Here is a 27,048-nt window from a genome sequence, read left to right on the forward strand (position 1 = left end):
TATGTATTAATCTGCAATTAAAATTTTTATGTTAACGTGAAAAAGAAATTGCATTCTATGATGATTAATTTATTTTTTATTCTTGCTGTTTATAAGAACTGTATCCAATGGTTAAGAACTTAAATTACAGAAAACAAAGTACTTCTTTTAATAAGCAAATAATTTATGAAGCTTAAAAATATTTTAATTTTGAGAAACAATAATATATCACTTGATCCCTGTGTCCCTCCCTCATTCTTTTAACTTCCCATGGTTTAATACTAAAAGCTCTATCTCTAAACTTTATAAGCAATTACATATACTTAATTGTTAAGATGGGAGTTAAGTAATTTATAATTTTTAACCTAAAAGCATGATTTGGGGAACTTTTTTTATCAATAATTTATTAGGCCAACAAAACTATTCCAAGGTCAATTAGCATTTTAAAATGTAATTTCCAAAATAATACAAATTTATAGTATACAATGTAAACTTTCTGATAAAAAAATAATAATTATGAAGAACTTTCAGCTGGGCAAGGTGGTACATGCCTGTAATCCCAGCAACTTGGGAGGCTGAAGCAGGAGGATTCTCAAGTTCAAAGCCAGTCTCAGCAACTTAGCAAGACCTTAGCGAGACTTAGCAGGATCCTATCTCAAAATAAAAAAATAGAACAAGCTGGGGATGTGGCTCAGTGACTAAGCACTCCTTGGTTTGAACCCCAGTTCCAAAAAATTTCACATTGTTATAATCTTCAATCATTTTAAATTCCATTTTTTTTTCTCTCTGTCAGTGCTTCTTCTAGAAATGTGCCTTCTGAGAACAAATAAATAATGAAAACAATCTGACTGCACCACAAACTTAATGGAACAAAATCTGGTATGCTAAGGTCTGAGAACCACTGGCTCAATGACATTTAATCCTGGAAAAAGAAGATACTCTAAATACAGTTCAAATAATAAGGTGAAAACTTCTTACCAGGAGGTGGCTGTGAAGGGTTAAAACTTGCTCGAAGAAAAGGTGGTGGAGGGATCGGACTGAATCCAGGAGGAGGAACTGGCATAGACACAGGAAATGCTGGTGGAACTAAACTAACTGTAGGCACCGCTGGTGCTACTGGAATCTTTAGTCGATAAGGGGGGAAAAATCATTAATCAGTTTATTCATTTGTAATGATCACATCTTGGGAGAGCTAAAGGTTAATTTTATATATATGTATATATTTTTAGGAAAGCAACCAAATATCATTACCCACCCCCACATTTTTGTACACTTGTCAATGAATATACTTATCAGGGTAAAAGCAAGGCAATATTATTTAACAGATAGTTTTCTTGGAGATTGTGAAATCTTACATTGAAATGATGTAAACTAATGGACACCAAGGTGAATACCTGAATAGCAGGATTAATTTTCAACTGCCTACTAAGTCTAGTAGTACCTACCTATGTTATAACACACCATTAGGAAACATGAAATAACAATTTTAGCATGGCTCAAATTTCTCTTACATTTATTTTCTTATCCCAGCATAAATATCCTTTACTCATCTTAAGTACAAAATTTCCCAAATATTTACCTGCTGCTTAGCTTTACCTCTTTCCTAAATTTCCCACTTTATCAACTGTCTATTCAACATCTTGAGTTCAATGTCTAAAAGATACTTTACACTTAAAATTCACATACAAAACAAAAAACTCCCAACTGTTCTTCCCAAAGGAACTCTTCTCACAGTCTTTTCCATTCTTAAAAAATAATGGTAAATCCACCTTTCTAATATCTCAGACCCAGGGGTGGGGGTGGAGGGTATCATTGCCCTTGCCTATGCTTTAACTCACAAATCCATATTGACACTTCTAGAAGTCACACTGATCATACCTTCAAAGCATGTCTAGTCTAATATTTAACCAATTCTCATTACTTCCACAACTAGCAGGCTATTTGGAGTCACCACCATCTCTCACCTTTATTGCTCTAATTGTTTTTTAACTGGGCTCCCTGCTTTTATCAATGCTCATTATAGCCTATTTTCAAAATAGTAGTCAGTGCAACCCTTTAAAACTATCACATCAGATCAAGACATTCCTCTGCTCAAAATCCACCAATGGTTCATCGCATTCAGAATGACAACCAAGACCTTAGAGAGGTTTATCTCAACTAACCTGCCTTTCACTGGCCTTACTCTGACCACTTACACAATACCTGGGACACACCAAGTATGTTCCTGGCATACAGCCTTCCAACTGGTTGTTACCTTTACCTTGTATGCTCTTCCTCAGATATCCACATGATTAATTTCCTTAGTATCTTTGCTGCTCAAATGTTAACATTCTCAACTGGTCATTGTATTTAAAATTGTGAGCATCTACCCAGACACTCCTGATAAGTTTTACACTATCTTTACCCTTCCATAGGATCTCACTCTTATTTTTACCTTCTCTCTCCTCCCCTATTGAAAATGAAAGCCTCAAAAGGGCAGAAATTTATTTTTTCCTCATTGATGTGTTACTATAACCCCAAGTGCCTAAAACAGTACACGTCTCAGAGCCAGCACTCGTTAAATAAAGAAAACAATCATGCAAGTTTGCAGAGCCAATATTTTCCACATTTACCTTTGTTTTATATTTCTTGTGTTTGGTACAATAATAACCACAGAACCAACAAAAAATTTTAAAAAGACTGAAGAGATTTAAAAGAAAAATCCTTTGCCTAACACTACTGACAAATACCTTTCCTGCTTTGAACAATTCCAAGTTTTTATAAAGTAAATAGTATACATGTAAGTGAAAAGAAACGTAAAATATATTTTTTAAAAAAAGAAAAAGAAAAAAGAAAAAAAAACAAAAAAAAAAACCACCCAGCACTAACCTGCAACATGGCAACAGGTGGAGGGAAAACCTCTGCCTGGGTTGTGACCACTGTCTCCTTTTCAACTGGAGTTGGACTCTGAGTTGTCTGGACCGTCTCTTTAATAGGTTCTGAGCTTTTCACTGTTTCCCATTCTAAACAAAATATTTGAAATTGATTTCCTTTGGATAGGTGCAACTTTTCAGTTTTTCCTATTCATACATTTATATCACATCTAAATCCTTCATCTACCTTGGTAAACTGTAGGAAACATCCACAACTTTGGTGTCACCCTAGATTTTTGCCCAGATACTAAGGAATCCAAAAAAGCATGAAACACAAGACACAAATGGAAGACGCTACTATATTTGGTCTAAAGATAACATTTAGAAAAGATATAACGGAAATGTATCTCAAAGGATGTTAGACATACAAGGAACCAACCTTATTCTGTATTTTAATCACCAGATATAACAAGGGACAAACAAAGAGAATATTAACCCAATACAGGAAAATCCTCCTGAAAATATGACTATACAAAAATAGAACAAAGAGGCCCTAGTGGGTCCTCCTGTGGTTCTCCATCTCATTCAGATTGAAGATCAAATAAGATTAATAATAATTTGCCCCTCTGTACCCCTCGGCCTTCACCTCCTACTCTTACCTCACCCACTTTGCTCAAGCTATACCAATCTCCACATTTCTGAATATAGAATTGGCTTTGCACTTCATGTTCCCTCTGAATGAAGGTGTTCTCCCCAGAGGCTGTCTCACCTCTTTAAAAAACTCTCCAACAGACCTACAACCACTTAAAAATTGTAAAGCCTCGACACCCATATGCTCACCTTCCTTCTCTGCTTTTTCTTCTTATAATCTATTGACACAAGCACTGTACAGTTTGTATTTTTTTGTGTATTATCTATTTCCATTATAACACGGATTGGCAATCTCTTCCTATGGAAGTATCATACTTTGTGGGCAATATGCTCTCTGTTGCACCATTCAACTTATGTTGCACAAAGACAAGTCATATGAAATAGGTAAACAAGTAAGACCACTATATTTCAATAATTTTTTTGTGCAGAACAGCACACTGGCAGGATTTGACCCATTTACTATGAACCCTGTGCTATACTCCATGTTAGTAATAATTTTTGCCTATTAGTCTCTGTTATAATTCCCATTCTAAAAATTTGGCCTTGCACAAAAGAGGAACCAAACTATTTATTAAAAGAATGAATGAGCCAGGCACAGTGGCGCCTGCCTATACTGCCATCAGCTTGGGAGGTTGAGACACAAAGAACAGGGGTTCAAAGCTAGACTCAGCAAAAGCGAGTTGCAACTCAGTGAGACCCTTTCCCTAAATAAAATACAAAACAGGGTTGGGGTGTGGCTCAGTAGTCAAGTGCCCTGAGTACAGTTCTCAGTACCCACCCACCCTCTGCAACAAAAAATGAATGTTCTGGAGAAGCTGTGGTGGTGCAGAGGAGACTGAGGAAGAAAGCAACTAAGGTGTTGCTTGGTACTGAACTCAGGACCCTCTCCCATGCTAAGCACACACTCTTATCACTGAGCTACATTTCCTAACCAAAGAAAATAACAGAACGAAATCATATAAAAATATCTACACTGGCCCGAGAACTAAAATATTGTGAAAATTAGCTAATTTTGATGAGAGAACTAAGATGTGAAGAAATAAGTCACCAATCATGTTTCAGTTTTTTCTCAAATATCAATTTTAATATTTCTTTTTGAATATAACTGCTAATCATCTTGTGAGTTTATAACTGGAATCTTTCAATATAAAAAGACATTTTTTTTTTAAAAACAGCAGACCAGATGATCATTTGGGTGTAGGTATTCTAGAAGTATTATACTGCCTGAATTTGAATTACATCTTTTTAGACTAAGATTCTGTTACTGCTCTTCCCAACATGGACAATACTCAGAATAATCTGGAGTTTCTTAAAAAATTTTCAAGTTTTCAGTTCCCACTGAAACTCAAGGAATTAGAAATGTTTAATTCAAAAAACCTTGATGCACACAACTCTTAACTATCAAAAAATAAGATATACATGAAAAATGCTACATTTGTAAAATACACTTCTAATCCAAACTTTTCTAACTATGCCTTTAAGACCTATGAAACAGGACCCATTAAACATATACAATGGACACAGTAGTGTTTTTAGTTTTTTCCTCTCTCTTTTTTGGGAGATGACTTCAGGAAATAAAACAATTCACTCTATCACCCCAAACTCATTTCAAATACAACCTTCTAAATGTACTTTTTAAATAATAAAATGATCTTAGGGTTCTTACCAGTATTTACAGTTTCCTGATCAATCATGCCTCCTTCTGCAAAACCATCCAAGTCATCCACTTTAACTTTTTCCCATGGTATATATGTAACTCCAAGATCCACATCCCAGAATTGTTTGTATTCTGTTTTTACACCTTTGTTTAAAGCCCAAGCAATCTATTGGGAATGGAGAGAGGAAGAAATAAGTTCTTATGTATACTGTAACAACAATGTAAAAATTCAAATTTTATTTTAACAATGTAAATACAAATAAAATTAGTTTTGCTTATTTTAAATCTGCATTAGATAGTGTATGAAATTTCCACTTACTACTGTAACATTCGTATAATACATTTCCAGAGACAATCCAAATATCATTTTCACTATAAAAAGGTCAATTTATATGAGCAATAATTAGGATAGTTATTACAATGCAAACAAAACCTTGTATACCAGGAAGGAAAATGACTAGCTCTACTTTTACACAAAGAAACTATTTACCATGTAATGACAAATAAAATAAGTAGAAAGGAAGCTCATAAAATGGTACCCTACTTTTACTCAGAAAATTGCAAAAAGTGTGATTTTTAAGGAACAATTTGACTAATGTTTTGGTTACTGGACTTATTTTACCTATATCTAATTCTGTAACTCAACAATACTGAAGGAATACATTTCTGATGAACTATGCCTATAATATTAAAATGGAAGACAAGGTTAAGGAATGTAGCTCAGAGTTAGAGTGCATGCTCCATGGCCCCAAGTCCTGGGCTTAATCCGTGGCAGTACAATAGAAAAGAAAAAATGAACAAGCTGTGCCCAAGGGTGCACGCCTGTTATCCCAGCAGCTCAGGAGGCTGAGGCAGGAGGACCACAAGTTCAAAACCAGACTCAGCCAACTTAGCAAGGTCCCTGCAACTTAGAACCTGTCTCAAAATTAAAAGAGGGGGAAAGAGCTGGGGGAAGGGCTGGAGATGTGGTTCAGTGTAAGCACCTCTGAGTTCAATTCCTGATTAAAAAAACAAAAACAAAAACAAAAAAAGTTCATCATCCCTCCCATTGTCTGCCCCTGCTCCTCCAAATCTCACCTTAATAACCTTGGAACCGATTTTATATGATCCAGAACTCAGTTTCTGAAGAGCTCGAAATGCATCTTGTCGATGTACCATACAGACATAAGCACAACCCCTGGGAGGAATCATCTATTTAAAAAAAAGGTTTTTTGCTTTTTTTAGAAAGAGTATAAAGATGAAAATTCATGCTAGCAGTTTACAGTTTCAGTGAAAGAGAATGCTACTAATACACCAATTTTGATAGATCAGTCAACTAATTTCCCCTTTCCTTCTATTTACCGGTATTGTTTATGTACAATAACTCGGTTAAAAATAAACAAAATTCAAAATCTAATTTGGCTTCATTTTAAGTTTTGTTATATGTAAAATCTTTAATATTATATGCTAAGGGTTCTTGAGTATAAAATAAAGAACTACTTTTAAAAATTTTTTTTAGTTGTTGACAGATCTTTATTTTATTTTATTTATTTATATGCAGTGCTAAGAATCGAACCAAGTGCCTCACACATGCTAGGCAAGCGCTCTGCCACTGAGCCACGACCCTAGCCCCTAAAATAAAGAACTATTAAAACAAAAAATGTATAGCTCCATATACAAAATACTACCAATAAAAGGGAAATAATTTATTTCTAGTGGTATTTTAACTTTTCCAAATGATAAACTGAGTAATGTATGGAGGGTTTTGTTTTGGGGGAGTGTCATCCTTAATATAAAATCTGTATTCTATAATCTGTATTCTATAATAATTGATGATGAAACTATATTTGTCTTATAAAACTTTATTTTGACCAAGACTTCTGAATGAAGGTTTTAACAATAGGAAAATAATCTGTTACATATCTGAAGAATGACTTAAGAAGTATATAATAACTACACTTAAGTGCCCATGTGCAAATGGTTACAAATCTGTGAAACTGTTTCCTTTTAAGCATTTTCAAAAAAGAGAGGAAACAAACCTAGATCACACACAGGGGTTCCTGCTCATTCAAACATATGATGTTAAGAAAAGAGTTCTAGTTGGGTGTGCTGGTGGTGTAATTTCAGCAATTTTGGAGGCTAAGGCAGGAGGATCACAAGCACAAGTTCAGACTTGGGAACTTAATGAAACCCCATCATAAATTTTAAATAAAAGTGATAAAGCGCTCCTGGGTTCAATCACCAGTACTGCAAAACTAACCAAATAAATATAGTGCTGAATTGCTATAAAATCCCTATGAGTATTTTGTTTGAATTCCACTAAACAGAAAATATTAAGGTGATAAATAGCATCAGAGCAAACACAGAAATGATCAAAATGAAACAATTCTTATAAAGATGTGCTTATTAAAGCCAAATACTACTAGGCTTAACTAGGAATTGAAATAGATTCTTTAAATGAGTGATAACTCTGACTTTTAAAGAAAATTCAAATTATTATTTAAAAGGTGGTACTTACATTAATGGATTCAATTTGTCCAAACTCTTCAAAAAGATTGGTTAAATCTTGCTGTGTCGCCTTCTTGTCTACCTGACCAACCCACAGAGTAGTACTACATACTGTCAAGAAATAAAACAGACAAAATGACCTAAATCACGAAGATATATAGTTACTTCTTTCAAGTAACTGAAGAAAAAATACTAATAACATTAAATTAAGATAATAAACTTATTAATAGACTGTTTTTGATCAAATCCAATTCCAGCTACCCATTCACATTTCCACTGAGTCAACTTCTTGAATGTCACCTGTTCTCATATTTACTAGGGTTCACTGTAGGAGACTATAAGTGGCATATGGCATGCTAGTCTGGGAGATGGAATTTTTTTTTTTTTTTTCCTCCTTAATTCCCCCAGGTGATTGTAATATGCAACAAAGTTTTAAAACCACTTCCCATTACAATCTTATCTGTCAGTCTTTCAAATATCCTTCAGCATTAGAATCATTAAGTGGATGTTTTTCCCTCCTCAACAAATCAATCTGAAAACCATACTACCTACCTAATTCTTAAGGAAATACTTTGCACAGAGATAAAATGGGGAAAAGACTAAATTATAGCTCAACTTGTTATCATGAAAGACTTAAAAGATAAATTTAACTGCCAAAAGTTACTTTTCCTTAATAAAATGTTAAACATCATACTGCCTATTTCAGCTGTACTATGCCTCCAGCATTCTATCTCTGATCTTGATAGGGCAGGTCTAGGGCAGGTTCTATTCTGTGGCCAACTTAACCTCACACTGGAGTGTGATTGTTGGCAAGATCATTATTGGGTCTTTCCACTCTGGCTTTTCAGAACACCAACATCTTCCAATCCTATGTAAGCTCTAGAACTGTTTAGCTAACACAGAACACTGGTAAAAGCTCTTTCCCTGCTAGCTATTCTTTGTCTCGTGTATAGGTATTACCCTACACATACATAATATTCAACCCAAAGTCTCAATCTCTCCATCTTGTGATCCTTAATTTTTTTTTAAATTTTAAATTAGAGCTTTAATTTAAAAGGGACTATAATGTTTCTTTACTGAGTGCTACAATTTGGATGCAAAATGTCCCATAAAGGTCATGTGTTCAAGACTTGGTCTGACAGACTGTGGCACTATCAGGAGGTGGTAGAACTTTCAGAAGGAGGTACCTAGTGGGAGGAAGTTAGGTCACTGGGGGCTTGCCCTTGAAGGTAGTACTGGGACCCCAATATCTCCCTCCCCCTTACTGAGGCAGTTATTTATCTCAGGTATTTTGTCATAGTGATAGAAAATTAACTAACCTACCTTGTAATGCAAATGATTTACAAGTTCCAGAAACTCTGGATGTAAAATAGCTTTTGGGGGCCCATCAGTCAACCCACCACAAACCCTTAGCAGATTGATGAAGTTCTTTGACTAGCTCCTTCCTCTCTATTAACTGTCCTGCATTTTTTTAGCTGTCTTAATGTCCCCAAATTCTGTTCATGTTTCCTAGTCTTCACTGTTATTTTTCCTCTTAAGAAGCAATAATGATTCTCCTCAACACCATGAGAAGCATTGCTTTAGATATAACATCTCCCGAAAGCTCATGTGTGAGATAGCCCAAGAATTTTCAGAGGCGAAATGATTAGATTATGAGGGGTGTGACCTAATCAGTGAATTAATCTACAGATATGGATTAACTGGGCAGTAACTGTGGATAAGCAGGGTGTGGCTGGAGGAAGGAAGCCATTGTGCCTCTAGGGTTTACATTTTGCCCCTGGTTGAACAGAGCTCTCTCCACACCCTTGAACCATGATGTTCTGCTATACCGAAGGCCCAGAGCTACGGAGTTGGCCAGCCATGAACTGAACCAATGAAACTGTGAGCCAAAATAAACCTTTCCTCCTCTAAACTGTTGTCAGGTATTTTTGTCACTGTAATGAAAGCTGACTAAAACAGGAGGGGACAAATTGATTCCTGGAGTGCTATTATTGCTTCATATCTCTTGGACTATTTCAAAAACTTTGTATTCTAAAATATTCACTCTAAGGACCAATAACGGGGAAACACGACCACATGAGTTTAATATATGTAGAGAGAATATATGTAGAGATAATCAGAGGAAAATGACATTGCTTCAAAGTAAAAAGAGTTCTAAGGTTAACAATGTGAGACATATTCTTTGCTGTATTTTCTTATATGCTTTTTGAATTTTATTTTTTACTATGTGATATTTTACTCATGAAAATAATAGTAATAAAAAATTCCATTATATTATTCAGCCATAAAAAGATATGAAATCTCTCATTTGTAGGAACATGAATAGAAATGGAGAACACTGTGATAAGTGAAATAAGGGGGGCACAGAAAGACAAATACTACATCATCTCACTCATGTGGAAGCTAAAAAATGGATTTCACAAAAGTAGAGTAAAACAAATGTTAGCAAAGACTGGGAAGGTATGGAAGGGATGCATAGAAAGAAGCTGACTACTGGGTATCAAAACAAGTTGATATTTCTTTTTTTTTTCCTTTTTTTCTTTTCCTTAGCTTTTTTGTAGTACTGGTGATTACAGTCAAGGCTTTGTGCATGCTAGGCAAGTGCTCCACCACTGAACCACATCCCCAGTCCAGTTGGATAAGAGAAATAAGTTCTGATGTTCTATAGTACAGTAGGGTGATTAGAGTTAAAAGTTTATTAAATTTTCAAAACAGTCAAAAGAATGAATGTTCCCAATACAAAAAAATAATAATTGTCTGAGATGATGGATATGCTAATTGCTCTGACTTGATCAATACACATTGTATATGTGAATGGAAATGTCACATTGTATCCAACAAATATTTACAATTATTGAGTATCAACTAAAAACTAATGCATTTCAAAAGAAGAAAGTAAGGTTCCCTGGTTAATAGCTATGTAACAGTGACAGCAAAACATAAGTGAGAACTAAATCAAAGAGACTCTACATAATAACCCTACCCTAATATTGGTTAATGAATGAGTCTCAATGTCCTACTGGTAATCATGCAAGGAGGCATAGTGCAAATTTTGTGGTCAGACTTTAGACATTATTTCTTTATCAGACAGTACTAAAATTTTTACATTTAGTCTCCTACCCAAGGGACAAAGAAAGACATAAAAGGTAAAATATCAATATTAAATTAACACTTCCTCTCATAACCAGATAACATTCTCAGAAGATAGCCAAGACCTACTCAAACTGCCAAAACTTAATCAAAAGATGGTTGTTGCTACCTTTTATTTTAGGTTTCTACTTTCATGATACTCTAGCAACAAAAATTATCCCAATTATTTATCTATCTCTCCCATGCAGAAAGAATTTGGAAACCTTCAGAAATTAGGTACCAGGATCAATGTTTAGTCTTTAATGATCATAATTTGCTGCATTTAATATACCACTTTGCCCATCTGTAGTCTACTAGTTCACCTTAGGAGTCACAACCCAGTAAGAATGACCTTGCAGAATTTGGCAGTAATCCATTTTATTATGTTATACTTAACAATCCTACTACATGAACCCTCCCCTAGTCTGCTCCTAAAACAAACTCAACCATTACCAAATTCGTTCTAATTATACATAATAGATTAACATATAAAGAGGGGAACACAGCTTGTATAATAGGAATTCTTTTTCCAGAATTAACCTGCAAGTTTATAATCTGTTTTAAAAATTATAACAAAGTAGGGCTAAGGGTATGTCTCCAGACTAGAATATTTGCCTAGCATGGACAAGTCCCTGGGTTCAATCCACAGGGCTGCAAAATAAATTTTACAAACACACACACACAAAGTATATACTCCACATGATAATTACTTCTATAAATCCAGTGTTCACAGTTGGTTAGGATACTATAGATAGAAGTCACTGCATTATGCTAGAGATATTAGCCTGGTCTGCTTTATGTATCATTAGTCAAGTCATATTTTCTAACTTGTACTACATTTTTTAAAAAAATCAACTTTAAACAATCTTAGTATTTGAGTAGAATCTGCTTTTCTTTTCATTCTGTACATTATTGAAAAAAAAAAAAAAAAACCCCTGATACATAATCATTCATTCATCTAACCCATTTTCAACTTTCCTTTTTTCTTCCTGTTTTTGCGGTGCTGGGGATTTGAACCCAGGGGCCTTGTGCTTGCAAGGCAAGCACTCTACCAACTGAGCTATCTCCCCAGTCCTCATTTTCAACTTTTTAATCCAAAAATATAATTTGGTTTAGAGATCTTAGGAAATAACTATTTTTTATATGTATTAAAACCAAAGTTTTATGAAAGTATGTTACTTACCACTTAATGTTTTAGATCTAATTGGAGGTAATCCCTTTTTCTGCCGTTCCTTCTCCCTTTCTCTGGCTCTCCTTTCACTGGAGTATGATCGTGATGACTTCCTCTTCCTCTCTCTTGAGCGGGACCTGGAACGCTTTCTGTGTTTACGTTTTCGAGATCCAGATCGTGACCTGGACCTCCGTTTCCTTGGTGATCTACAAAAACAAAAACAAACCACCTTTTGTTAACTTTTAAGGACAATGTTGTCCTTCTGTAACATTGTTCAATTCTAAATGAGGGGGAAAATGTATACTCTGCTAACTCTTAAAATATTTAATATTATAATCAAACACACATTGTGCTCAAATCTCAAAGCAACACAGGTCCACATTAACCACAAATATTTGTGTAGTGATTCTGAGTCTTGGCGATTATTCACAATCAGGAGGAAGAAGAATGAGATTTGAAAAAGGGCTTCACTATAAAATTCAGGACACTAAATAATTCAGCTTAGTGTTTTTCAACTTGAAAATTTATATGGTGCTTCACTTTTTACTATGGAAGGTGAAATACTTTTAAAATTTACTGTGCAAATTTTCAAGAGCATTCACATATAAAAATTAGGGTTAAAAATGTTAAAGACTGGTTAAATTACTAGTTTGGTGGCACATGCCTGTAATTCCAGTGACTCAGGGGAGATCGATGCAGAAGAATCAAAAGTTCAAGACCAGCCTAGGTAACTCAGCAAGATCCTGTCTCAAAAAAAAAAAAAAAAAAGGATGTGGGGTGTAACTTAATGGTAGAGTGCCCTGCGTTCAATCCCCAGGACTGCAGCAAAACAAAAAATCATTAAAGCCTACCAATAAAAACATTTATTATAATGGCTTGGTATTATAATTAAAGTTTTAAAAAATAATTTTTGAATTTTTTTTGGGGGGGGGGCCATTTTTAGTATCATGAGATAAAACACAAGAAACATGGCTGTTTAGAGGCAATAATATCCTAAACTAGATACCTTCCTAGTATTATTAAAATCAAGTATAACCCAAACCCAGTCTCATGATACAGCTATTATTACATAAATCACTCAAATCAGTGGCACAAACATATTCAATTTAAAATGGAACAAAGGCTTTCTTCTGCTTTTATTGCTTTTATGTGGGGGTAGGGATTATTGGGGATTGAATTTACAGGCATTTTACTACTGAGCTACATCCCCCAGCCCTGTCTAATTTGATAAAGTCTCTCCAAGTTGCTAAGCACGCCTCACTAAGTTGCTGAGGTTGGCCTTGAACTTGTGATCCTCTTGTCTCAGCCTCCTGAGTCACTGGGATTATAGGTGCGCACTACCATGCCCAGCTTGTTCTTGATTTTGAAATACTTTTTATGAGAACATTTCAAAACTCATTCAAAGAAAAATATCTTTTAATCTTGATGCAAAGAAAAAAGTCAATGTTTTAAAAGTTCACATGTAGTTATTATTGAATATTATTATAGGACCTTGAACGAGATCGCGAATGAGTTCTCGATCTGGAGCGAACAGCCACTTTCTTAGCTTCTTGTTCGAAGATTTCCTCTTCCACTCCATCTTGCCCTTCATCTATATCCATATCCTAGAAAGAAAAAGACAAAAATCCCAGCTTACTTTTAGTTACATAATATCAACTGTACCTTAAAAAATATTCACAATAGTGGCATTAATGCTTAATAGGCAAAACAGATGGAGTGTGGCATTTCTGAAAACCACATTCAGGACATTACCATTATACAGTGTTTTGTTTTCTTTAAATAAGTTTATAAACTATGACTAGATAAAGCATTTACTTTTACCTGTTGCTGAATATCTATAGAATCATCCAAATTTGCTTCAGGCTCAAGAAAATGTTGCTGACTACTTCCTTGTGATGGTGAGGCTGAATGCTCTGATCCAAATGTACCTTCTTGACTATCCTGAGGAGTTGCCTGTTGAGAGCACACAAATGTTGGGAGATAATTTAATTACAAATGAAAATTTGTACACAGCAGATAACCCCAAAAAAATGTTTAAAGTAGTCCAAATACATAAAGAAGTTTCCATGTTAAATAATTTATAAAGTAAAACGACATATATGAATATATATAAATATGAGTGTATATATATGTATATAAATACAAGTTTATAAATACTTGTACAAATACAAGTTTACTTGAAATCAGGAACATTAGGGAGGAGACTAAAATATTTGAGTAAAATGGTTCTTTGATTTTTAGTTATTTTGGTAATGTCCAAATGGCTATTAAAGCAGAAGTTAAGAAGTTAGTTGCTATTCTTACTATTAAAAGGCAAGAAATACATTAGATAGATGACTTAATTTTGTTTCAGTTGCATCACGCTACAATAATTTCCCAAGGTTACTTTTTAAAACGCAAATATTTTACATGAAAAATTCCAAAACTAAAGTAGAATAAATATCAAAATGATCCTCAAAAAGTAGTTTCCTAGGCTTTAGGGTGTACACAATTTAAATCATGTTTGTACATAATTTTTCTAGACTATGAGAACTCTTGAGAATTGTTTATTTCAACCTCAAAATGTCTTTTTAAGAAAGTGAATTTATCCTGGCTATAATATGATATCTATTTTTCTTTCAATTTTTTTCCTCTATGGGAATAAACAACATGATAGCACAAAGCTGCTATTTTGGTCAGTCAGCATTCTTCTTTTACAATATCATTCAGTATATACTAAAACTGATTATATTATGTGTCCTTAAAACAAAACAAGTTCAAAGCAAGATCAGGACTTAGGTATGAATCACACCAAACCAATTAGAAATTTGTTTTTGAGGGCATTTAAAAAAATATTACTCTTATATTAGTAAGAACATTACTAGTAACATTCAACGTGAAAGAAAATAGCAAAAAGTTGAGTCAAAAAAAAAAACATTGAAGAAAAGTGCCAAGTCCCTTAATTTATGACAGAACAGACATTTTCAAGGCTAAAAAATAAACTAAAGCTAAAGTTTGAATTTAAACAGATAACAGTCTTCTATACCATGATATTGACCAAAATAAGTGTTATCTTCCAGAATATATCAAACATGTTTTAAGCATACCCCTGGCTTAAATCTTTAAAATGGTACAGTAACAACAGAATTTGTTAGTAACACAGCAGAAACTTTCCAACTTCATCCTAACGTTTCTTATTTAGTCCTAATTCAATGTTCATATATTGTTCACGTTATTTGTTTTTTACTTCAATACTAAGCATAAGTTCTACATCTATCTCACCGCACCTGTAGTTGACCTTTAATTATTTAACAGGTTAACCCTTAGTGTAACTATCAAGATTCACTGCAACCAATTTTGGTTCTTGAGTTTCTCTTTTCAGCAGTTTTTCTATTTGAAAAGATTTGTTATTTTTAAACTTTTTCCTTTTTCAGGAAACTTAGGAAGAAAAAAGTGAAATTTTACCACGGGGGGGGGGGGGGGGGGCGGCGCTAAAATTTATTATGTTATCTTGCTATTATGCTTATTAGGCCCACTGGAGTACTTAATAAACGTAAGCTATGTCACGGGATTTTAGACATCTTATTTTTGTATATTTTTAAACAGTTTGCTACTTTTTATTTCTAAGAATTATTTCATTATTACAAATGGTTGTTCAATTATTCCCAATTATATCAAAAAAGAAATAAAACCAATGGAGTTGTTGAAAAGGGTGATTGGATAGTGAAAGAAATATTATTCGGTTTTAATGCATGACCAAAAATATTGTACTACACTTCAAGAAAAAGATTAGACAGCATCTCTGTAGTCTACTTTTAGCCTTCCTCGAACAGTTGAAAATTCAATTCATAATTTTCTGCAAATAGCAACAAAGGGAAGAAAACGGGAATATACTTCACAATTATTAGACGAAGATGAATACAAAGAAGATTCTAAAAATGATGGTAAAATTTAACATGTAAGAATAATAAATAGCAGGCTATGAATTTTCCAATGACTATACCACCAAGAACTGGTGAAAGAAAAATAGATTTCAAAGGGCAAAAAGGAAATACGGTATTCTCAGTCATTTCAACAAAAAGGATTTTTATCTTGCAGTGCTTTTTCCAACAAGAACCCGGAATGTTCTATTTTTGTTAAAAAAAAATATGTAATATTTGAATTTGACACAAAAAGCTTTGCTACATCTAAATTATATTAAAATGCCTATTACAGCTCTCCTTCTCTCTTTAGTCTCACTTCTGTAAATTATTTAGAACATGACTTAAAAAGGTAGGAAAAAGAAGCATTCACTGGACCCAAATGGCAAATGACTTTTTTCTGCTTTACATCCTGGTATACATGTCTACTTTCTTCAGAATATCTTCATGCAAAGCAGCAATGAAAACACTGGGCAGGGGAGGGGAAGTAGAGAGTGGGATACGGCTAACAGCAGCTAGCAGAGACTTCTTTCAAGGTTGGTCCTAATACTGTAATGTGTCATAGTTTAATCATTTAGAAAATTCTTTATTTTTTATGTAGAATTGATAATAAAAACTCAAAGACATAGGCTTTACTGAAATCCACATATGCTATACCTATAGCATGTATACGATTTATGAAGCTAACAACCTTATAATTTCAGTATTTGGAAATGAAACTTATCTAAGATTGTAGACAAGTCATAGAGAGCAACTCAGGACTCAGAATACATTACCCATGTACAGTTCATCTTCAATTATAGTCTGCTGTACTGTATAAAAAATTTTTCTGAAAAAAAGTTATATATTTCTGATATCTTAATGAGTGCTTCATTAGTAGGCTGGACCTTCCTTAATCTTTTTATTCCTCTTTGAAAATCTTACCATCAAAATTTCATTTTGTAGGGTGCTTGCCTCGCAAGCACAAGGCCCTGGGTTCAAATCCCCAGCACCGCAAAAAAAAAAAAAAAAAATTCCATTTTGAGTTACAGCTCTTGTGACCTTTTAACTATTCTAATAAACAATTAGCAAAAATATAAACTAACTTAAGACAACAGAAATCACTCCTCTTCTGACATAATATCTAGTCCCTTCACAATTCTGACCATTCTTCTCTAGAAGTGTCCAGTTTTTCAATTTTGAAGAAATTTTTAATTTTTAATTTTTGTGGACAATAACAATCAACACATACCACAGGTGTGATTAAGACCTGCAATGAGCAAGGGCGGCACTATCGATCCTATTCCTTTATCTGAGACACTATGATAACTTTTAGGCAGCCATGTTCAGCTTACTGGTAAATGAAAATGCCTACCTTTTTTGCTTATTTTAAATTAAGTACACTAAGGAAAAAAAATTGGGTAGATGCAATAACATTAAATTGAACTGGTATGCAGTTAACTTCCTTTCCTTCTCTAAACCTGTCAAGTTTCATTGAAATCACTGTCCATCTGAGGCACGAGAAAACACAGTTTGGTTTTTTTTTTTCCCCCCACCTATCCCTTTTCTTCATTGGATTCATTTCAAACAACAAAGTTTTTAAAAACTTCCAAGATCTTCCAAGGAAGATCTTTATGTGGTGAAATTCTGGAATTAATATACAGAGCCAGTAAGTTTAGAATTCTCTTTTTTTGGTAGGTGAGATTCTTAGGACAGATTGGCTCATTCTCAAATTTTTAGTTAATTTTCACTTCAGTAACATAAGGTTCATTACAAGTTGGTCTAAAGTACTACCTTGACTTTACTGCTTCTGCTAAATTTTCTGAAATGAAATGAAGATAATTCAAAAAGTATCACATTTACAGCTAAACAAATGTGCTATTGGATAAACTCTTCTATCATACTCCATGCTGCCTCTGCATAAATTCACTGACAACTAATTTCTTTTGAATTTCACTGTTTTTCATTAAATGACATTCAAATGTTCTTGTCATCCTGGATTCTCAGGTAAATATTATCTGCTTGATATATATACTACCCTTATTCTGACGACTTCTATCAGAATTAGCTCCTCAAAACAAGGTATGAAATTCCATTCTTAGAATTCTATGCATGAGTTCCATGAATATCCATTTTATACTGACTATCTGCATTAAAAGGACAAGTGCAGGCACCACCTATGTCAAGTTGTACTCATTCCCATCTACATACACAACCAGTATAACTCCACATCATGTACAAGAATGAGAAATTGTACTACATGTATGTATAATATGTTAAAATGGATTCTACTGTCAAGCATATCTAAAAAGAATAAATAAAATTAAAAAAACAACAACTAAATAAATGGATGCAGTTTAGCAAAGCTTGTAAAAAACTGCAACGGCAATATTGCAAATTTTCTTCCAGAAGAATGAATGACCCAAGTCCCAAAGTGGTACTTTTGTTATGAAACATACATCATTTAGACATTTTAAAAAGGGAACCAATTCTGTATTTTTGGATAGGATAACTCGATAGATAATTTTATTTGAACTAACTTTGAATTTTTAGTGGAATACATATTGTATATACTCACTGTAGTTTTTAAAAAATGCGTATTAAAAACAAAAGGCACTTGTAACCTCAAAAAATAATAATAAAGTACCCATTCCCTCTTCCATAGTCCCATAATCCTTTAACCTGTATTAAAGAAACTTCTGCCATGTGCTCACACAAATGTATGTGCTCCATCAGGGAAGAGGTTACTTGAAGCCAGAACTAAGGTAACCTTTTCCTGTCCAACTTTATATACATTGCTTGCCTAAGAATGTATTGCTCACACTTACAAAATTTTTGTATTGTGCTATAAATTCGTTAATCCCCTAGTTTTTTATAGTAGGGATAAAGTGTGTGGGCTGAGGGGGCTTCCTAACACTCCTAAAGACCTTGTACCTATAAGTATTTCTCATACACAGCAGAAATATGCTTTGTAAATGAATTTAATCTTAGCTCGGCAACTTGACATATTTTATCAATTCTAAGGTGTAATATTTTTTCATGTTTTATTATCCCTAAAATTAGTAATATCCTTACAATTCAAAAGGATGTTAGGCTGTAGTTAGAAGTATTTTGAAATTCTTAGTTATATATAAATAATGTGTCTTATGACTGCTCATATATAATATTGGCTTTGTACTTTTGTATTAGATGTTTAATTTCATCAAACTTCAACTTCCGCTGGAGTAAAATAAGAGTCACAGTGTCTACCTCATGAGGGTTAAACGTAATTATGCCTACATTTTGCCTATTACATTGCTGATCATGCTCCTGTCACATGGTAGTAGCAATTAAAATTTTAAGTTTAAAGACAGCAATCCATTTTGTCGTCATTATTACCACCAATAACACATCATCACTGCCTTGCTAAACAAGGAACAAAAGTCACACCAAGTTTTAAGTGGTGATTCTGAAATCCCACCCTTCTGTCCACTGGTACACTGCTATTAATTTCTACAATATGGATTCATTAAGTTGCCAGAATACATTCTGATTATAGAAAAAAACAAACTATAAATGTCTTGAAAAAACTGATCTTCCTAGTAATAAACATTTTATTTTTTAAAAGTCACTATACCTATGAAAGGAAAAAAAGTGACTGGAAAAATAAGAGATGAGAAAACCCCAAACAAACAAAAACCAATCATCCTATAAATAATGCTCATCTACAAAATGCAAACAGCAATAACTCCAAAGACCACAAGATGGGGTTATGAACCTTTTGAGGCTGTTGCTGTTCCAAGAGCTGCTGTCTGAGATGTTCAAGGTTTTGCTGTTGTAGTTGCTCTGCTATCTGATGAAAAATGGAATTGTTCACAGATTCTGAAACATGAGAACTAAAAAGAAAGACAAATAGAAATATATTTTAAAATCCACTGAAGATAATACAAAAATAACTAATTAATCAAAGAAAACTAACAAAAGCCAATTCAAGAAATCATACTCTATTACAATGTTTGCTTCTGAAATATTAACACCCAGAATGGAATAATAATAGTAATATGAAGAGAAATATATTCAATAATATTTCAATAAATACATAACATGTTAGAGATGCTCTGTTGAAGGTTTCAGGCTATTAAATGCAGATACATTAGTGATTTTTAAATCTCAATAAAACACTTTATAAACAATTTAAAGTAAACAAGGTCATTTCAACTCCTTTTCTAACTGTGAGATAGTGGGGGACATGCTATATTAATCATGTGTAAAATCTACAATTATAATCTACCAAATAAAATTAATATGCTTAGAAATGAACACGTTATTAAGTATATTGACACATTTAGACAAGAGAGAGAAAACAATTTCAACTATGCTCTGAGAAATGCACTCCCAGAATAACCTGGAATTCTGTGTGCCATAATGTAAGAAATGAACAAAAAAAATTCCAAAGGGGACAAGCAGATGGTGAGAACTCTTGAAACAGTTGTGGGGGACAGAGAGGTGTGCTTCATCTGGAGCAAATAAACCTAACAAGAAGAACGATATCTACCTTCACACATGGAAGACTATATCTCAAAATATAATGGAGCAAATCTGTTTCCTTGCTTTAGAAGGAATCAGTGTGTAGAAAACAAATGGAATTCAGTTCAACAAAAGAACATGCAACAACAACAATACTTAAATTCTTAGTTCAGAAGGCATTAAAACACTGGATACTTAAAACTATATCAGGACTGTTGAAGGATATTCTTACGTTACTTAGGACACTGATTTACGTGTCTTTTTCTCTCTCTCTTTTTTTTCTATAATGGGGACTGAAACCAGGGGTGCCTTACCACTAAGCTACATTCTCAGTCCTTTTTACTTTTTGAGGGAGAGTTTCCCTAAATTGCCCAGGGTGGCCTTGAACTTGAGATCCTCCTGCTTAAGCCTCCCAAATACTTGGGATTACAGACATGTGCCACCACAACCAGCATTCTAAACAATTTCAAATGCTCCTTCCATCTTTATAATTTATAATCTAAACTACTAGTTTTAATTTTGTCAAGGTAAATCCTCTTAACAAACGGATACATTTGCATTTTATACGTATGCTATTTTATACGTATGCTATTTCTGTTTGAAGGAAGAATCCTAGGGGCTTTCTTCATTTCATCCCCCTCCTTCCATCTCCTAACTTCTACCTCCCACTCTCCAACAGTTCCTGCTATTAGTCTTTGCATGTACCTTCACAGAATCTAGGACTCTGCTGAACTATTTAGCAGAGGTCGGGAGTGGTTCCCTGATTTAAAAACAAAAAACAAAACAGACTCCATTTCTTAAAAATCATCAACATCCCTATAACATCAATTCTCATTTCTGATTAGTCTGCTGCACTTCCCAGAATTTGGTGATCTTCCCAGAAGCAGAGTTGGCACTAGAAATAAGCTACTGTCCTTGTATTGCAAATATTCTTAAAATTTAGTTAAATAAAAGAGATGTAAAAAGGTATCAGAACTAGCTTTACCCTTATTTATCAATTTTACTATAAAAAATTTGACATAATGAAACTATTTGAAAAATTTGAAAATGAGTACAAATAATCTAGGGAGACAAGATAGCAATTCTGCCACCTTTCTGTATGTAAGAGTTTAATAGCCTGAAATAACAATCCTAACACAGTCAAAGTATACTTAGAAGATGGTAACAAAAGTATCAGAAAAGAAACTGATTAAAGAAAAATATAATTCTTACAGTTGAGGCGTTGGCATTTCCTTTTTGGGTTCTTCACTATGCTCAGAATCTTCCCCAAAATCAAATCTATCCATCAACTTCTGGGGGGAGGGGAGGGCAGGGAAAAAGAGACAAATTAAAGTGCTTTACATAAATGTAAGTTACAAATGCTACTTTAAATGTCAATGACATCCCATTAGTTTATTTCTTCATTTAATATGTTCTTTTACAGAGTGAAGCACTGTGAGAATCTCTCTTCTTTAAAGTACCCATAGTCCCTTATCCAGTTTCGATTTCTCCAATTTCAGTTATCCTCTCAACAGCAGCCCAAAACTTAATATTTGTCTTGATTTGTTCGTGAGTCCATATTCACATAGTTTTAATTGTTAATTTTTTACTGTGCCTTCTTTATAGATTAAATTTCATTGCAAGTATGAATATATATGAAAAATATCGTGTTTGTGTGTGTGTGTGTGTGTGTGTGTGTGTGTGTGTGTGTGTGTGTGCGCGCGTGTGCACGCACGCAAATATAGTTTCAGGTAACCTGCAGAGGTCCCAGAATGTATTCTGAGGACTAGGGAGATCTACTATGTTGTCTTACATAACAAAACAAATTGTAGAACAGGCAATAAAATCACTAATGATAATTGTATACAAGACTAAGGATTAAAATAATGAAGTGATCTGCTCATGTCAAAACAGCTTGGTAACACCAGAAGCATAATCAGTGAATTTATTCCTTGATAGAAGATGAGGATCCTCATCTTTGTATGTTCCATCACCTTCTGAGTGCTCAACTTAAAGGCTTTTGATATGGTCAACCTATTTACATTAAATTAGACTCAGATGCTGCTGCCACAATGGAGAATACACTTACCATTTATCTTTAGTTAAAAGAAGTATTTTAAAGGTTTGAAGAGGAATTTTTAAAGTCTAAATCGTTTTAAATTTAAAATGCCTTCTACAGTACAGTGTATACAGGCACAAGTCTACGATAAAATACAATTTGTTGAATCCACGTGAAATTTCACACAATTTCATGTTTCCTATTGAATGGATCTGGTATTTTAATGACTACCTTGTTGAAAGGGACTCCCTGCTCCAAGGGAGTAAGTGTGTTGGCTGCTGCGGCTGCAGCTGTAAGCTGTGCTGTGAGAGCCTGCAACTGGACCACGAGACCAGCATCCAGGGCCTGGAGGATGGAAGGCTGTGGCTTCTGTTGTTGTATCTGTAAGGTTTGTATTAACTGCTGAAGCTACAGGAGAAATAAAACAGTTGCGATATATTTATAAGCATACCCATTTAAAACTTTTAGTTAATAAATGTAATGATTTACAATCTTAGGCAATCAAAAAAAGTCTTTCTTTGTATGCATATATAACACAGTCCTTAATAAGTTTGTCCTACTTCTGAAAAGTCAGAAAACTTTCAACAAAATAAATTAATTATACCATAACAACCAGAAAAAGAACTCCTAACAAGCTGAATGACATTTTTCACTACATTTCTCACCCCTCCTTCCATTAACTCCATAAAGGGATAAGTGCTGACAACAGCAGAGCTTTCACTATCATTCAGATTTATCATCTAAGAACATACTCCTCAAAGGAGAGCAATTAAGAAATTTATTGTTACAGCCAAGTTTGAGACTAAAGAAACAAGTTATTAACAATGAATAGTGTCAACTATGGTAAAAAGAAACCCATTTCCCACTATTACTCACTTTTGCTAAAAAGCTTGTAAGATGTTTAAGATTCATAAATAAGAAATCCCTACATTCATCACAGAAATAATACACAATTGAGCTCTTAACCTGTAATATGCAAATTGGTGCAGTTGGACAGGAAGAGTAACTTCTAATGTTACTATGAGAACGTATGTTACATAGAGAACTATGGTTAACAATTAATTATTTTAAATAGCCATCAGATTTTTAATGTTCCCAACAAAAAGAAATAAAAAATGACTGAGCTGATAGCTATGCCAACTACCCTGATCATTACACATTATGTACACATATTGAAATGTCACTCTATAACCCATAAATGTGCAATACTACTATGTGTCAATTAAAATGAAAGTAATTTTTAAGAAGCCCTAAGCCTGAGTTATATCTGAAAATTATCAATTTAGATTTGAAAAACAGAAACAGCAAACCTACTGATAGCCAAGACATCTGTATTCCTTTAAGTTCAACGTATAGTATGAGAAAGTACAAATGCCATGTAAGATGACAGTAAATAAAATCATTCATGCCTATTCTAAAATAGTAGCATTAGGAAACAAACTAGAACTGCTTAACTACCAAGCATCTTCTTTAAAGCTACTATTGGAATAAAAAAGAAAATGCAAAAATACATGAGCTAAGTCATGGCACTCAGGAAGCTCCAGAACGACTAAGACCAACAGGCGAAGACAAGAGCTCTACGTCACTGTGATGAAGGAAGGAACGGGAGGGAGGGAGAGCCTCTGACATCATCATTTCCCCACGACACTGTTATTCTTTCAGTCATCCAAACTCAAATCACCTCACATTCAACTTTTTCTTCTACGGACATCACTGCTGTGTCAACTTCTTCGTTACCTGTCTGTATTAACCCTCCTTGTACTATTTTCTTTGGAAAGCAATAAAAATAACTGTCTTACTATCTCTATACTTCTGGAAAATTTCTATCAGAAATATTAACCTAGTAGCATCTTTTAAAATGAAAGAGTACTTCATAAATTACTATTACTATTACTATTATTATTTTATTATCACAAAATAAGTTTACAATTTCAGTTAATATTCAGTTTATAATTGGTTTCCTGTCTCAAAAATGCAGAAACTCTTGTGTGCGAGTGTCAATATGCAATGAAGAATCCTGCCCATTATGTATAAGGCACCGTTAAAAACATTTTTTTAAAAAAGCAGAAACTGGGGCTGGGGTTGGGGCTCACTGGTAGAGCACTTGCCTAGGAGGTGTGAGGCAGTGGATTCAATCCTCAGCACCACATTTTAAAAGAAAAATTTAAAAAGGTATTGTGTCCATCTACAACTTTATATAAAAAAATGCAGGAACTGTATCCAGTCTGAGATTACCCATTGGGCTAATTTTTATACTTTTAAAAGACTGCACAGGTACCACATTTTTGAGCTTATCTTTTTAGAGAGTACACCCCATAGTCATTACCTCTCTTTTAATATCGCTACTAACAAAAGGAAGTCTCTAGACCTCTCTCCAACTCGTTTAACATATTAATCAGATCATGTGGCTTCAATACACAGATCTATCCATTCCCCATTGCTCAGTATGTGAATCCCGTCATTTCTCAAGCTACTCTCTATGGTTTTCAGAACCAACACTGTTATACCTCTGTCATTCATTCCACAAAAATATACTGAATACCTACTATCATACAGACATAGACTGAAAAAAATAGGCAAAAATCCTAGCCCTAATACAACATACAAAGTACATGCAGCAGGAAGAAACGAGGTAACAACTTCAAAAAAACAAATGAATTACATAATGTCATATAAGGTAGTAAATGCTAAGGAAGGAAAGAAATGTGAGAGGAAAAGAAGGTAAGTTCAGTTTATAATATTAAACAGCATTCACTGAAGTTCTTGTTACGATGACTTAACAACTTACAGGAGAATGAAACCATATGAAAATATGGGGAAAGACAATTTTCAGTATAGGAATCACCAAGTGCACATATCTTGGACTGTAAGTAGTATAAGTAAGGAATAGCAAAAAAGCCAGGTGTGGCTGGGGTAGAACAAATCAAAGAGAGAAAGAAGTGATGAAGAGAAACAAATGATAACAAGAGGGATCAATATAAACAAAACACATCACTAGTTTAGAGAAAATGATGGATTGTTGATGAAAATACTGAGAAGGAAACGAGATCAAGCTGAGAACACATAAAGCCTAGTGAAGTGACTATACAGCTTTACTGAGTCAAACAGAGAGCCACTGAGTTCCTGAGAGAGACCGTAGTGGAGCAAGGGTGAATGCACCATTAAAAGGCAACTGCAAGGAAGCAGGTAGTAGTGTGGCTTGACTCTAGTGATGAGTAGTGAGAAGTGGCTGGATTCAGAATCTATCACAGGTAGGCAACTTCTTTCTTTCCAGGGCCTTACACATTCTAGGCAACCGCTCTACCACTGAATTATATCCCCAGCCCTAGAAGATTTGAGGTCAGATGTGATGAGCAAAAGAAAGAAATCAAGGATAAATCACTTTGAATCTGATAGGCTTGGTATTTTTGAGCTTAAGAAAAAAAGAAACATTTCTGAATATATCTTTTAATACAAAAAATAAACCTAACTGGAAGGATACATATCCATTAATGAAGACTACGCAGACAGAGCAGGTTTCATTTCAAAGACTGAGAATCCATCTTTCACTCACTAGTCTCTCTGTCTACATAACTCAATCTTAGCACCTCTTTCTTACCTATACTTTAAAAAACAAACTATCATTTGTACAAAAGAACTTTCCCTGAAACAATTATTTAAGCCAAAGCATTATCTCTAATTTTGAATTTCCAAAGTCTTTTTTCTCAAGATTCTTATTCATTTTAATTATATTTATGTATTCCAATTACCTTGTCTATTAGACTTTAGACTTCAAGAGGCCAAAGAATGTCCCGTTTATCTTGTACACCCCACCACAAAGCCCAGAGCCTCAAACAGTGTGAACGCTATCATTGCATCTAGATAGTGTAGTAAGAAAAATATACAGGACAGAGGAACTTAAAGAGACAGAATTATCATTAATTGCAAATAATATGATGTAACTGGAAAATGAAATAAATCAAAAACAAAGACTGGCACTGGAAACAAAAATCCAATCTACTCAAGTGTATTCACAGGAATCTACAAAATACAGAAACCACATTTAGTAAGTTACAAAGCCTAAGCTACGATGTGACAATGGAATAATTAAACATTGTAAAGCTATCTCTTTCCTATCCCTCAAATGAATGGTTTTCTGTAACCCGATTCTCCTCTGTCTGAACAGTGGAGCCACCGTAGCTTGCTTTCTGTTCCCACTACCCAACACACGACTGCCCACTGTGACAATATCGATATCTGCCATTTGCTCTGCTTCCCATCATCCTGTCCCACTAGGACTAGTCTCAAATTCTCAATTCAACACCAGTTCTTCAAAGCACATCCTCTTGTGGCATCCCTTCTCTAATTCTGACCCTATCCCAACTTGGTCACTCTACACAATCTTTTCTAAGACAATTATGACCATTTAAAATAATTTTACAATTTTTAAATCATCTGTCTCTCCTAAGACATCTATCCCTAAGATAGAAGAGCAGTCCATCCATTTTGTGACTGGGGTTGCAACACCACATAATAATGTTTGGCACAAACTATGTGCTAAAAAATTAGGAGTCTGCCAAACAATTTTTTAATAAAATATTTATTTATTGAGTGGGGGACTGGGATTGAACCCAAGGGTACTTTATCACCGAGTTACATCCCCAGATCTTTTTATTTTTTTTACTTTGGAACATGGTCTCACTAAGTTGCTGAGGCTGACC

At 34.1% G+C, this 27,048-nt stretch overlaps 1 protein-coding gene across 1 annotated transcript in view; it reads right to left on the reverse strand.

Moving 5' to 3' along the window:
* Positions 1-27,048, reverse strand: part of SCAF8 (SR-related CTD associated factor 8) — a gene marked incomplete at its 5' end in the record, with an annotated part of 91,201 nt that overhangs the window by 8,355 nt on the left and 55,798 nt on the right. The window contains 11 exon segments of the mRNA XM_079148670.1: positions 958-1,102; positions 2,848-2,981; positions 5,149-5,305; positions 6,217-6,330; positions 7,637-7,737; positions 11,939-12,132; positions 13,418-13,530; positions 13,748-13,879; positions 19,562-19,679; positions 21,523-21,602; positions 22,580-22,756. Of these exon segments, the coding sequence (XP_079004796.1) occupies positions 958-1,102; positions 2,848-2,981; positions 5,149-5,305; positions 6,217-6,330; positions 7,637-7,737; positions 11,939-12,132; positions 13,418-13,530; positions 13,748-13,879; positions 19,562-19,679; positions 21,523-21,602; positions 22,580-22,756 (1,465 nt within the window).

The sequence above is a fragment of the Sciurus vulgaris genome, assembly GCF_902686455.1.
Source record: "Sciurus vulgaris genome assembly, chromosome: 7".
NCBI classification, from domain to species: domain Eukaryota; kingdom Metazoa; phylum Chordata; class Mammalia; order Rodentia; family Sciuridae; genus Sciurus; species Sciurus vulgaris.